Consider the following 13,084-nt stretch of genomic DNA (forward strand, 5'->3'; position numbering starts at 1 on the left):
CGCAACCCTAAAGAAGCTGTCTGAGTGTTTGAATCAAATAACGGAATTGTTGCAGAGTGCACGGGAGGCTGCAGCCACGAATTTCGTAACTGAATCAAATGGTCCGTCGATAAGATTTCTACACAAAATTGTATTGATCGTACAAAAAGCAAACGGTGAGAAATTGTGTTCGTTCAAAAGCAAACGAATGATACACACACAGCAGTGACTTGACAAATTTCAATATTATATAACATAGCACTTGATAAACACCATCAGATGCAAATTCCATCTCAAGGAGCCAAAAAATAATAATAATAATAATAAACGAAAATAGCCAAATGGTCGGGGTAAATCGCTCTAGCGCGGATTTCATAATAACTGTACAAATTGTCGATTATCCTGTCCATTCCGCACACTCACTCAAACACAAAATAGATGGGCAAAACACAAACATTGGGCATCAGAATATGCGTCAAGAGTATTAAACACACACACAAAGAGAAATGATTTTTCTTTTCAAAAAAACGATCCATTGATTACAAAAAGCGACCGACTTACACACATACACACACCTGAAAAGAGCACCATGAAAGCAGATACGTTGTTGTTGGATAGTCATCTGTTTTTTCTTATTTTTTTCAAGATGGTCACGTCAAGTCACGACCGTCGACTAGAAGATCTTTCCGTATTTACACACACAGCCCCCTACATCCGGAGAGGTGGTTCAATTGATTTTTTAGACTTGAGTGACGTTGCGCTTTTTGCGTTCGGAGGCCAACGACGTGAAGGATCCGTGGAGCGGCAGGTGGGACAAGAGTCGACCCGTCCCGTTGACGGAAGTCGGTTTGGGGAACGTCGGCGGACGTGATTTCGTGTTGTTGTTGTGAGCGGCCGCTGTTGTTGTCGGATAGTAGCCGCCGTCCTGATCCACCGAGGACGATCCTTCGTAGTCGACCGAGTACGGCCGGTAATCGGCCGACGGTGGCGTGGCCGAGGCCGACGATTGGGTGTAGATGTTCTGCTGGTCGGGATGGATCATTCCGCCGTAGATGGCGCTGCCGGAATTCAAGTGGTAGCTGCCGCTGATGAAAGCCGAGTCGTTGGGCGCCGTGAAATGATCCGAGGGCTCGTTCTGGCCGCAGGGGCTGTGACGGCGCTCGTGCTCCTGAAGGAGCTGGGAAGCGCTCCAGTGGACCGGAACGGTGCGTCCGTCGTAGATGGTGACGGCCCCCGATTGGTATTGGCTGAGAATCTCCTTGTTCTGGTCGACGGAAGCCAAGTCGATGGTCGAGACGCTCTTGTTCTCCGGCGCCGGATACAAGGCGCTGCTGACCGTCGTGGGGACGTAGGCGAATTTGGGCGGCCCGGATTTACTGTTCTGCTCCTTGTCCTTGCGTCTCTTGGCCGCGATGACAAAGTAAACGGCCAGGACGAGGATTAGCAAAGCCACGCAGATGCCGGCCACAATGGCCGCCCAGTGGACAGTGCTGAGACCGCCGCCGGCGAACCACTGAGGCGGAACGTCATTGACAGACAAGGAAGTGGCCGGCCAGACGGGCGCTGGCGTCGTGGTGGTGGTAGGTGGACTGGGCATCCACAGTTGAACCAAATTGGAGACTCGGCCTCGATTGCCACGTCTGTCGACGGCCCGGATGGCGGCGTAGAACCAGCGATCGTAACGGTCGAAATCCATCAGAGTCAAATCCATCGGGTCGCCACTGAGACGCGGAGTCGGGGCCGGCAGAGCTTCGGCTTGCTGGAACGTCGACGGCACTTTGAGCCAAGTTTTGTTTGAGGCCAATCGCAGTTCGTACGTGTAAGCTGCAATGAATCAGAAATAAATTTAATTTAATTGAATTCAAGTTAAATTGAAAAGGGGGAAATGTTTTACCTGTGCCAATGTCGAAATCGTCGCCGACGGCGGTCCACTGGAAAGTGACTCGCTGAGTTGTCGGTTCGACATGAACGCGCAGATCGGTGACTCGAGACGGTGGAAGGATGTCCAAAGCTTCCGGCTCTTGTCCAAAAGTCGTCGAGTTGGCTGTCGAGGATGGAGAGCTGACAAATTGGCTACTTCCGGCGCTGATAACTTCACCCGGAACCAGTCGACTGAAGGCTCCAGTCAATTCACGGCGTTCCAGTGGCACTCGAATCACGCTTCCGCAGCATTCAACCGAATCTATTGACGTGGGAAAATTCAAGTTTTAGAAACTGATTCAATTTTAATCAAATTAAATCTAATTCAAAAATTACCAATTTGTTTGGAGGTCGGAGATGTGCGGATCGTGTAGGCCCTTCCGTCCATGGCATCGACGGACAGTGTGATGGAATAGGTTCCAGTGCCTCTAAAGTATTTACCGAAATAACGAGAGTAAACTCCATCGCCTCGAGTGATATCCGGATCTGAATAAAAATCCAGAATGTCGTTTCAATTAAAAAAAACTGTCGAAAATGAAATATGTTTAGTGATTAATTAATACCTGCGTTGCCGTTGTCAAACAGGTCCAGGACCAGTGTGTTGTTGCTGGAGGAATCTTGATTGGCTGGCGTTCCGGTAAATTGAATAATGGCCCGAACTCTGGCGTCCAAAACTGGCAATTCACCAGATTTCACCTGTTAAAATCAAATAAAACAAAATGTTGTTGATTCGATTGTCCTGGACTATCAAATAATTTTGTTTTATTTCATTACCGTTGCCAATAGAATGAAGGGGGCATCGCCGACGGCCGGAGGAACAATGCGAAGTTTGGCCGTCAAAGGTCCCCGCTGTTGTTGCAGAGATGCGGATGTTGTCGACCGGGCCTTCAGTTTGGACGTGACTTTCACGAAATGCGATTGGTGACTCTGCGATCGCCTGTCGAACGAATAGCGCCAAACTCCAGACTGGGCAGAAAAAAAAAATGAAATGTTGAAAGAATAAAGACATTGTTGTTGTTGTTGTTGTTGTAAAATAAAATAAACCGTGAACAATAAAAGTCCAGGGGGAAAAAAAGAGGAAAATTTTGATTACCTTCTCGATAGGTTCAAGTGGCGTGACGTAAAGGCTGGCCATGGCCGTTTCAGAGATGCCGCGGTGCTCGACGCCGTCAGGGGAGACGAGTCGGATGTCTCCGACGTGCGTGTTGAAGTCGCGGGAATAAAAGTAGACGGCCATGACGGTGTCCCGGCCCAGGGAAGGGTCCATGTAAAAAGTTCCGTTGACCCAGCCGCTGGCCGACTCACTGCCAAATTCTTGCTCGTGCACCTGTAACAACAACAACAACAACAACATTAGAAAAAAGATGAAATAAAATTATACATGTAGTCAATAATAACGCGTATAGCTCTCAATCAAACATTGCCTGCACACACATAGTCCAAATAATTTCAGAATAAAATAATTCTTATTGACTTTTGATCCGCTGGATCGACGTTGGTAATTATCGACCGTGTTTCAAAAGTTGTTGATGTTGGCGGCGCACGCCCTTCTAACGAGAGGATCGCGTGTACTTGATGTGGGGGGAAATAAACAAAACCGAATAAAAATAAAAAAAGATAAAATCTAAATCATTTCGGAAAAAAAAATTTGAAAAAATGAAAACTACGCCAGTTCTATCGATTGCGAAACCGGAAGTGAACATGGTAGCAGCTCTATTACAAGAAAAATAATTGAATAACATCTCTATTAGATATTTTAGAGAAGGGGGGGACTGGATTGTTCGTGGTATGCGAACGAACCGCATTCTTTCGTCAAACAAGTTCACCGCCAAACAATAGGAGGTAGTACATAAGATAATATACTGCATCCAAGTTATCCAAGAAACTTGAAAGAAATTCCCTCCATCTTTAAAAGAAAGAAAGAAATATCTTTCGTTGCTATCTGTCGAACCCTTCAACTAATACAATTCCCCCCAGTTTTCTTCTCTCCTTTTCTTCTTCTCTATTTTATTATTCTACGGTCATCCGCCCGTTTTAAAAGAAGAAGGAGCCCCTTTTATTCAAATTTTCTCATCCATTCTTTTTGGGGGTTTTCTAAAAGGAGAATTCAAATATAAAAAAGGGACGCGACGAATTGTTGGAATTTTGGTGTGTGTGGTTATCGCCCACTAAAATGTGCTGACGTGCGTTATTATCTGATGGGCAATCGGTAGATGGCGTCGATGGCCAATCAGCGGTCGTAAATTTCCGACAAAAAGGTCCAAAGGAAATAAAAAAGAAACAATGGGCCAACTGTTTAAAAAAGATTAAAAAGAAAAAGAAAAACTGACCAGAGTCGGGACATTGTCGCTGCCTTGGTGGAAGTCCAGGGTGGTCAGAAGAGCGTCGCCCAGTTCGATGAGCATGGAAATGTGCGACATGGTACCAACTCCTTTGCTGGCGACGGCCGTCATCCGACCGCCGGTGGCTTCGGCCAGAGATTGGAGATTGCGCAAGGCTCCCGCCCGGTGGGTTCCAGGCGTCGGGACGTAGGCGAAGGCCACCACCGAAACGCGAACTTGTTTGCGGCTGGCCAGGGCCAGAGCGCTCTGCACCTGGTCGCCGCTCGACGAACCTGTCGTTATCAATACGATAACGTCGCCGGCCGACGAAGCTCCTCCACGTTCCAGCATCTGGGAAAATGAAAAGAAAGAAAAATTGAATATTGAAATTAATTTGTGAAACGAAATTAAAAATGTGACAAAGATATTTTTATTTACCGCGATGGCTTCGGCTAAAGCGCAAGTTAAACAGGATTCCTGGACGGAACCCGTTGCCGATCCGCCGTTGGACGGCATGGAAATGAAGACGGGAATGGCCGAGGCGACTTGCTCACGACTTCCGGGACTGCCCAGCCGCACCATGGGCCCATTTTGGCCTTCGGTATGGATCTGGACCGAGTCTGCAAAGCTCAAAATGCCCAGTTCCGTTTCGTCGGCCAAATCGTGCAGCACCAATCTCCTGGTGGCGCTCCTCACGTACTTCCAGTGATCCTATGAAAAACAAAACAAATTTGCATACATTAAACCAATCACGACCCAAACTAGGGGGGAGATAAAACAAAAGCCCAGTTCACGTTTCAAAAAGTGAGTCATTGATACAGTACGCCGAAAGCTCAAAAAACAAAAACAACAACGGCACGTAATAATTTACGGCTCAAATTTCTTTTCAGTCAGAAAATTACAAAAGTTTCATCTTTCCACCAAGTTGTCGGCGGGAGTGATTAATCTAGATAAAATAATGGATGCCGTGTGTTTTTCTAATAATCCCGATCAAGTAAAAACAAAGAAGTTTGGCAAAGACAAGATGATCGCCACTTAGAAACCAAATAATGGAGAGACTTGTTTAACCACTTACTCGTTCGTCCATCGGTGAGCTCTTGTCCAAGGCCAAAACGTAACGTGGCAGGGCCGCTTGTTTGTAATGGAAAACAGTTTCCAGCCGGTTGAACATTTGACCGTTCCTGAATGTCATCCGACAGAAAAAATAATAAAACCATCGGTTAGAAAAAAACAAAGAAAGAAATTCCGGAATTCCAATTATATCTTCTCGATTGATTTTTCACATTAGGATGTCGTCGACCCAAATGAACCGAGAGTCAATAACACTGCCAATTGAAATTTAAAACAAAAACAAGTTTGGCCAGTTTCTTCTTACATTGTTCTCAAGTCCTGGTGGCCGAAAACGACGTCCCGGACGCTCTGGCCGAAGCAGAGGAGGTTCTGCTGGGTCGGCGCCATATCGTCGTGCAGCGAAGCGTCGCAAAAAGCGGTCGCCTAAAAATGATAACATTTTTCCAAGGTTAAAAAAAAATGTCTAATTTCAAATAAGTTTAAGCTAAAAACCATCAAATTAAGCGGTTCTTATTGTGCGGTTAAATTGGGAAACGCTCTGACGCGCATTTTCGATGTAGCGGGAAAAGTTTTGAAATGTCAAATTTTCCCGCTGAATCATCGCGAAATTTGAAAACCAAAAAAATTATTCAAAAAACTTACGGCGGTGAACGAAGTGGATGAGGTGGTTGTATTAAGGCAGTTGGATGAATTGTCGCAGTCGGAAGAGCGGGCGGATTGGATGGATCGACCGGTGGCATTGGATGCGGAAGCCGCCGCCGCTGGTGAAGACGGTCCACCGACGCAGAAGAAATCGGGAAAGAGTCCGTCCTGATCGGCGGCCGCTCCTGTGCGTTCGTTCAGGTCGAACACTCCGTATCGATACTTTGCGAATTCTCTGAGGAAGCGTCGACCTCTGATCCAGACATCCGAGACGTTGGCGGAGGCGGAAGGCGTCGTGGCTTTGAAGAAGAAATCGGGTCCGGCCGAAATGTAGTCGCCCATTTGTCCGCAGTCGCGCGACTGCTGGGTCCAAAGGGCGTCGGCTCCGCCGGTGAAGAGCGGATGAGCCGTCGCCGAGACTTTGACGTCGGCCTGTCCGTAAGATTCCAGACGAGTGCGGCTAACATTTCGGCCGCAGTCGGCGCTGGTCCATCCGGTCGGCAAGACGACGGATACGCTGCGGATAAAAGCCCGTCCGTCCGTCGCTTGATGAAGCAGCCGTGACGATTCCCTTATGACCATCTATCGGGAAAAATAAAAAGGAAATATGAAAAATGTTTTTAAAAAAATAAATTTGTATTTGATGTCGACTCATCAAAACGGGCCAAAAAGGTGCAATCAAATTCGTTTTTACGACCCATTTGAGGTCCCACCAATTAGCCCCGTCGAACCGCTCCCCATCTTCTCTGTCGAATTTCACCAAATGTGTTTTTCTCTTCTTCAAAAACATTTTTATTTTCTTTTTTTAGAAAAAGATTAAAGGGCTGCTAATATTCTTCTCTTCAAAAAAACCCACACCGGGGCTGACGGGTGGGTTGCTACCTGTCGAAAAACCTCTTGCTCTTTTTTCAGGATAAAAACAAATGAGTAAATATCTACGGGGGTGTTTAAATGATAATTATAAATTCCTCCAAGTAAAAATTTCTGGGGTTCTATTTAGCCAGCGAGAGATAAACAGGTATATGTAGGTCTTAAAAGGGAGGAGCTGGAATCCTATATATTCCGGGTCTAGTTCTCTCGTTAAAGCTGCTAATGAACTCTCTCTACTCTCTCTCTACTTTCCGCTTGTGTCGAACCGAATCAGCAGCGGCACAGCTAAAAAGAAGAAAGAAAAAAAAGACCATTAAAGCTGAGAGCTGAGAGAGACTAGAGCTTCAAATTGATTTTCCAACGCCGGTCCAAAGAAGAGAGAGAGAAAGTCTCTTGTTGTTCCAGAACGCATCAATGTATCGCTGGAAACAGAAGAAACAAAAGAAGATGAGGAACGCAGTTGTGTGGCCGAGTCTCACGTCGTTACGCTGGGCTGAGCGTTTCATGATGATGATGACGACTCGAGTCGACGGAGCGCAATTCCGGTTGGCTCTTTTGTTTTCTTCGTGGACAACGCACACACACACATCCAGCCGCCAACATCAATAATGATGGGCGACTCGTGTGGAAACAAGAAAAAAAGAATACGTTCGCTTGGCCAGTCATGTATAGTTCTAGAGCACCTGTCGTTTGTCTGTTTATTATTGACACGAACGTGAGAGAGAACGAACGGACGGACAATTCTGTTGCGGCTACGTGTGTGTTTATCGTCGCTATGGCAACGCCCCACCGCTCAAATCAACCCAACCAGATCGACTATTCACCTCTCTCGGTCGGTCGGTCGGTGCGTCTACATTTGACCACATATAGACGGTAAAGTTGTAATTTTTTTGAATTGCAAATGATCTCGGATGACGGAATTTCAAAAGGCTTAACGGTTTTTTTTTCGTACTTGCGTCATTCAATTCCATCCGGTGTAACCGTGAATAATTGACTCCGCTAGTAGTCGTAGTCGTAGTAGTACATATATAACAGCTCGTGATGGATTTATTGTTACGTGTTAAAAATTGTTAAGAACTCGTTTTTTCTTTTAAAAAGAAAGAAAGAAAAATGAAGCCAGTGCTCACGCTAACGATCCGACCGACTCACGCGCTCTTGAATTCAAACTCTCGGCTTTCACCTCATTCGATTCCCGCCGACATCTCGCATTTCGTTCGTGCCTACCCATTCGACCAAAATGATGAAACAGTCAAAAAAGGGGTGAGAGAGATATTAATTCCGGACGTGCAACAATCAGGAAGTTCACGTGATCTTAACAAAAACTAGTCGACTGTGTATACGTCTACAACTGGTGTCGGGAGAGAGAACAACAACCATCTGGCGATATTGAACAACAACAACAACAACAACCAAATAGCCGTTGGAATCATCAGCCGTGACCGTCTTGGTGGTGGCCCATCACCACCATTTTTATTTGATTCTTCTTCTTCTTCCTGGGCTCATTTTCACGAGTCCCCAAGTGGTGGCTGGGCAGTCGAGCGGATCGGGAACACGACGTCCGAATCTTTCAAGGGTAACACTCTCACAGATATAAAGAAGAAACCCAATTCGGTTCGTTAAACTCGGGACTACTTTTAAACTTCCCCAAAAAAGTTTGAAATCCAATCAGAAAAATGGTTGGGGAAAATGTCACAAAATGGGATACGACAAAACTGCACTTCCTCTTAGCTCTCTTTTGTGTTTGCGTAACGGTATAAAATATTTTAGACGAACCTTTCATTCTTTCATTGTATTTTATTATTATTCACCCCACCCCTTGAATGCAGTTTCCGGATAGACACTTCCTCTATCCATATCCGCCCTACCCGGCCCCAAAAAATAAAATAAATAATAGAAACTGTAAATGAACTATCCGATCTAATTCTTTTTTTCCATTAACTGGATATAATATAATACAAGTTGGGAAAAAAAAGGAAAATTCAAACGGCGCGCCAGTCTCATCTCTTCATATATAAAATAGCCGAAAAGCCTTTTGTTTCGGACTCTTCCAAAAAAGAATAAAGAGAGATCTTTTCGGACAGCGCAAATGCACCATACATTACAGACACACACAGACACACGCAGGGCCGTTAAAAAGGAAAAAAAGGGAAAAAAAAGTCATGATCGATAGTTAAGATAAAAAGGAAGGAAAATGCATTAAGCCGTTCCTCATCGGGCAAACAAAAGGAGCCACAGCTAGAAAAGAAGAGGGGGGACCACTAGAATATATATGTGTACACATATATACTAGACGGACAAAAAGAATAGTGCAGACTATCTACATAAGCTCGGCCGACTGTTGGAGCTATTATTTTAAATCAAATATCATCTACAAAAAATCTCTACTAGCCAAAAAAAAAGTACCAGGTAGCGCTGTGAGGGACTTTCAAGAGTTAATTATCCATCCCAGAGTAATTATCCAAAGTGTTTTTTCTTCTTCTATTCCATTTTTAAAAAAAAAGGAAAATTTTTCTTGACTTGAATAGACACACAACAAAGAGTTATGGCGTAAGTAGAAGTAGGCGTTTGTTGTTTGGTGAAACATTCCGTGAGCGCCGAAAAAATTGTGATTCAAACACTTATATTGCGCGCGTATCTATATAGTCAATAGGAATGAAATGAAGTTGAGACTTGTATCGGGCCGCGTCATTAAGACTATTAGCCCCAGCTCGATTGTGTACAACGTCCCGTCGATGATTAGACATTGCAGACGCATCCCGACTGTCGATTGAGCTCACACACAATTGAATCATTACGTTATGTATCCAAAAAAATATAGAAAAAAGAAAAAGATGATTCCGATGATGGAACGGCACCGACCAACAACACACGATCGAAAAAACCCACGACATGGGGCCCCATCAGATATCTACCTGGCGCCCTGGAGGTCCGAGGTCGTGTGTGTGTCGGGAATATTTTCTTCTTCAAGAAAGTTGAAAAAAGGCGGTGTAACAATAAAACAAGAAGAAGAATATCCCCCCCCCTTCTTTTAGCTTCAGCCTCATTATGCCGGGTATATAGAGTGCCAGAGTGCCTATATAAAAGAGGCCCATGTATGTGTGTCTGTGCTTGGGTTTTTTTTTTTTGTGTGTGGACCAGAGAGAACAAGAAGAAAAGACGAAGAAGAAGAAGAAGGACGGGTGCCAGAATAAATAGCCGTCCCCAATTACCCCGCCCCTTTGAGGTCAAGATTCTATCATCATCATCATCATCCCTCAACTTCTTACACAGGCTCTTCTTTCTTTCTTTCGGCCGAAAGCAACGTTATGAGGGTTGGTATTAAAAAGAAGCTAAAGGGGGCAGACATAGTCGGCTCTCCTAGAGGGGGTTATATAGCCCCTGCCATGAATATTTTTCTCCCAACCATATATGTGTAGAGGATAGAAACAAACAACAACCCAAAAAGAAAAGAAATGTATATAGACAGCGAAAGGAAAAATTTGAATAATGCGCGCCGAATTCACGGTTACATCAGAGATAAACCTGTAGGGTTGGGCACTTTCTTGCTCTGCTTCGGGGGCAGTGAAATAAATCAGCAAAGAAGAAAAGAAAAAACATCATCATCATAACATTCACATTCCACCGTCTATTTTTTATTGTTTTTCTTTTTCTTATCGTCTTTTAAAGATGCAAGTAAATAACATTTGATGGATTCAAATGACACGGTCTCTCATCGTCTATAAAACGGGGCTAGAAAATAAAGAAAGAATTTTTGTTTTTTTTTACGAGCGGGAAATTTGAAAAAGAGAAAATCCGGCGCGTGTTTCTAGTCTGTTAAAGAAACGCAACTCAATTAAACGAAGAAAAAATTTCAAGTGTTTCGCGTGATGATGGGCAATCGACAGTTTCCCCCCGAAAAAATTATATCGACAACTCCATTAAAATAAAGAAATTCTATCCTGACGAATTCATTGAGTTAAAGGTCTTGATGGATTACGTCAAACTGATGCTATCTCTACGAAGAGGAGGGGGGAGAGAAAGAAATGGGCATCAGTCCACGTCCCAGGGTTCTCTCTCCCTGTTAGTAATTGGCGGCTTGTGCTCCTCAGAAAAAGTCCCTTTCGGTCTTTCCTTTCGATCGTCTTCAAACATGTGAAGGAGATATCAAATACAGCCATCAAAAATAGATACGTAGGTATAATATATAACTTCTTCTTCTGTCTGTCGGTTGTACCAACCGGAGAAAAATATAAGATTGAGATACACACACTAAGTCTTAGACACAAGAAAAATTGCCTAGCTACGACAACACACAGGATCTAACGAGTGAGAGATCCTAATCTCTACCTTGACATTTTTCTTTCGAATGAAGTTTTTTCCCCTGGAAAATTGTTATGATGGAATGAGAAATGGACTTGAACGGACTTTCTGGGATGACAGAAAAAGTCCGGGAAAATAAATAATTGGGGCTAGGCGCGCACATTCGTTCGATTTGTTACTTTTTCTAGACACAAGTTTGGATCAAGGTTATATCGATGCTGGGCGAGCAGAGAGGTGTGTTTCCTGGACACAAGACACACGGACTGTGGACTCACGCAGAGAATCGAATGAGGAAAAAACACAAGAAAGAGAAGTTGTTGGTGTACAGCGGGGGGGCTAGCCTTAGCTATAAGCTCGGCATTCGCCGCTTTATGTTTGATGTGTTTTTTCTCTCTAGCCCAGCAGACTGAACCTTCCAAAAAACTTGGAGGAGAAGCCCAAAAAGAAAACTTCAAAATTCGGACAGGTGGAAATAATTTCTTCACTCGGCCGACCCTGTGCTTGTGCCGTACGTGGAAGATGTCCAGCAGCGAGAGCCGCTTCATCTTTTCCATCCCAAAAAGATGAAGAAGAAGATGAAGATTTGTTCATTTTTTTGTTTTTCCAAATTCAAGTCGTGTGGAAAGATTCCCATCAAAAAGGCTCAAAAGCTTTGCGTCAATCTCTGATCGGATTGTTTGTTTCTCCCTTATAATCCCCCATACGAAATTTGTATGTGCTTAACTGTACTTATTTTAAAGCTATACATGTGTGGGAATGATGATCAAGTTTTTACCTCGAGCTGGTGGAGCATTTGGGAGCAATTGGCCGGAACTGGAGTCTGCGGGGCTAGGGCCACTTGCAAGTGATTGTATCCACCTTGATGGAACGTCAGCGTCGCGGCGCTGCTGTCCGTCGTCAAGACGCCCAGTAAACACAACATTGTACAACACCACGTGATGAACGCCATCTCGATTCTACAAGTCTACTACTACACACCACCACAATTCCACCACTTTGATTTTCGCCTTAATAAAAATAGTTTGGGGACAACAATTTGAATTCGTTCAATTGTCGGACATGAATTTAATTTTTTTTTTGTTTAGGGTTAAGTAGCAAAGTTTTGGAAATATAACACACAAAAGGTATTACACACACACACACACGAGGGTGGATAGTAGCAGCACTTGATGGACTTCGATCGATCTGTTGGTAATTGTAGACGCACTCTACACACACCAACGTTTTTATTTTTTTTTTTTAAATAAATTTTTAAAAAATAGAATGAAGAAGTGAGCTGGAATAAATTGTGAGAGCGAACGAAATGTAGGTCTTCACTCGTTGAACGACAGAGCACAACTGAAAGTTTTACCCGCCTGCCGTCTGCTGGAAAATGCTCATTTGCTCACCCTCCCTCCTCTCTCTCCTGGTGGGTATCCCCAGCGTCAAGCCAAATCAAATAGCCAAAAGGAACTCACAGTCAAGCGTAAATTGCAGCGATTTATGTCCAGTTTTGGGTTGAAAAACTTGTTATTTAGTTGACTGGCCCATGCAACACCCAAAAGTAAGTAAGTTCCGGGAAGAATGTTATTATTTCCGCTTGGGCACACGGGTACAGATCCGGTCACTTCCGTCCACCTGCCGTCCATTTTGGTTTATCAATTAAAATAAATATTTTTGCAACTCATTTTCATTTACCCCCCTGGGGCGATCATTAGAAAACATTTCTGAAATAATCTTACGTGCGTTGAGAGACCAAATTCAAAATTTATAAAAAAGTTCAAACGCGGGGGTCAAATCGTTTCGTTTTAGGTTGTTGTTTAGTCCCGCCCACTTTCATCCGACACAGCCGAGTTATTATCATTACTACAGTACAGGCAGAGTTGCCCTTTATATTTTTCTTTTTTTCTTTTAAGTTGAAAGAACATTACGCGTCTGTTCGACACTCTTATATAACGGGCCAACGTCACAACATATGGGCTGCGCTCACGCGTGCTGCTGCG

General features: G+C 44.2%; 1 protein-coding gene across 1 annotated transcript; it reads right to left on the bottom strand.

The window, feature by feature from the left end:
- Positions 1 to 110: 110 nt before the first annotated feature.
- Positions 111 to 12,476, bottom strand: LOC124201815 (calcium-activated chloride channel regulator 1-like). Its single transcript, XM_046598048.1, has 12 exons — positions 11,878 to 12,476; positions 5,934 to 6,515; positions 5,596 to 5,714; positions 5,296 to 5,401; positions 4,659 to 4,931; positions 4,230 to 4,571; positions 2,993 to 3,226; positions 2,674 to 2,865; positions 2,463 to 2,595; positions 2,236 to 2,385; positions 1,874 to 2,161; positions 111 to 1,803 (listed from the first exon to the last, which is right to left on the bottom strand). The coding sequence occupies exons 1-12, from the start codon at positions 12,049 to 12,051 to the stop codon at positions 719 to 721; spliced, it is 3,678 nt and encodes a 1,225-aa protein (XP_046454004.1). The 5' UTR covers positions 12,052 to 12,476; the 3' UTR covers positions 111 to 718.
- Between the last annotated feature and the right edge of the window lie 608 nt (positions 12,477 to 13,084).

Source organism: Daphnia pulex, chromosome 9 (assembly GCF_021134715.1).
Source record: "Daphnia pulex isolate KAP4 chromosome 9, ASM2113471v1".
NCBI lineage: Eukaryota > Metazoa > Arthropoda > Branchiopoda > Diplostraca > Daphniidae > Daphnia > Daphnia pulex.

What these genes read in the sequence shown, in the direction of transcription:
- LOC124201815 (XM_046598048.1), bottom strand. Translation starts at nt 12,051, where the DNA reads ATGGCGTTCATCACGTGGTGTTGTACAATGTTGTGTTTACTGGGCGTC. An exon ending in GCGACAATGTCCCGACTCTG is followed by an intron (nt 3,227 to 4,229) that starts GTCAGTTTTTCT and finishes TTGTTGTTACAG; the next exon opens with GTGCACGAGCAAGAATTTGG. An exon ending in TCCGACCTCCAAACAAATTG is followed by an intron (nt 2,162 to 2,235) that starts GTAATTTTTGAA and finishes CCACGTCAATAG; the next exon opens with ATTCGGTTGAATGCTGCGGA.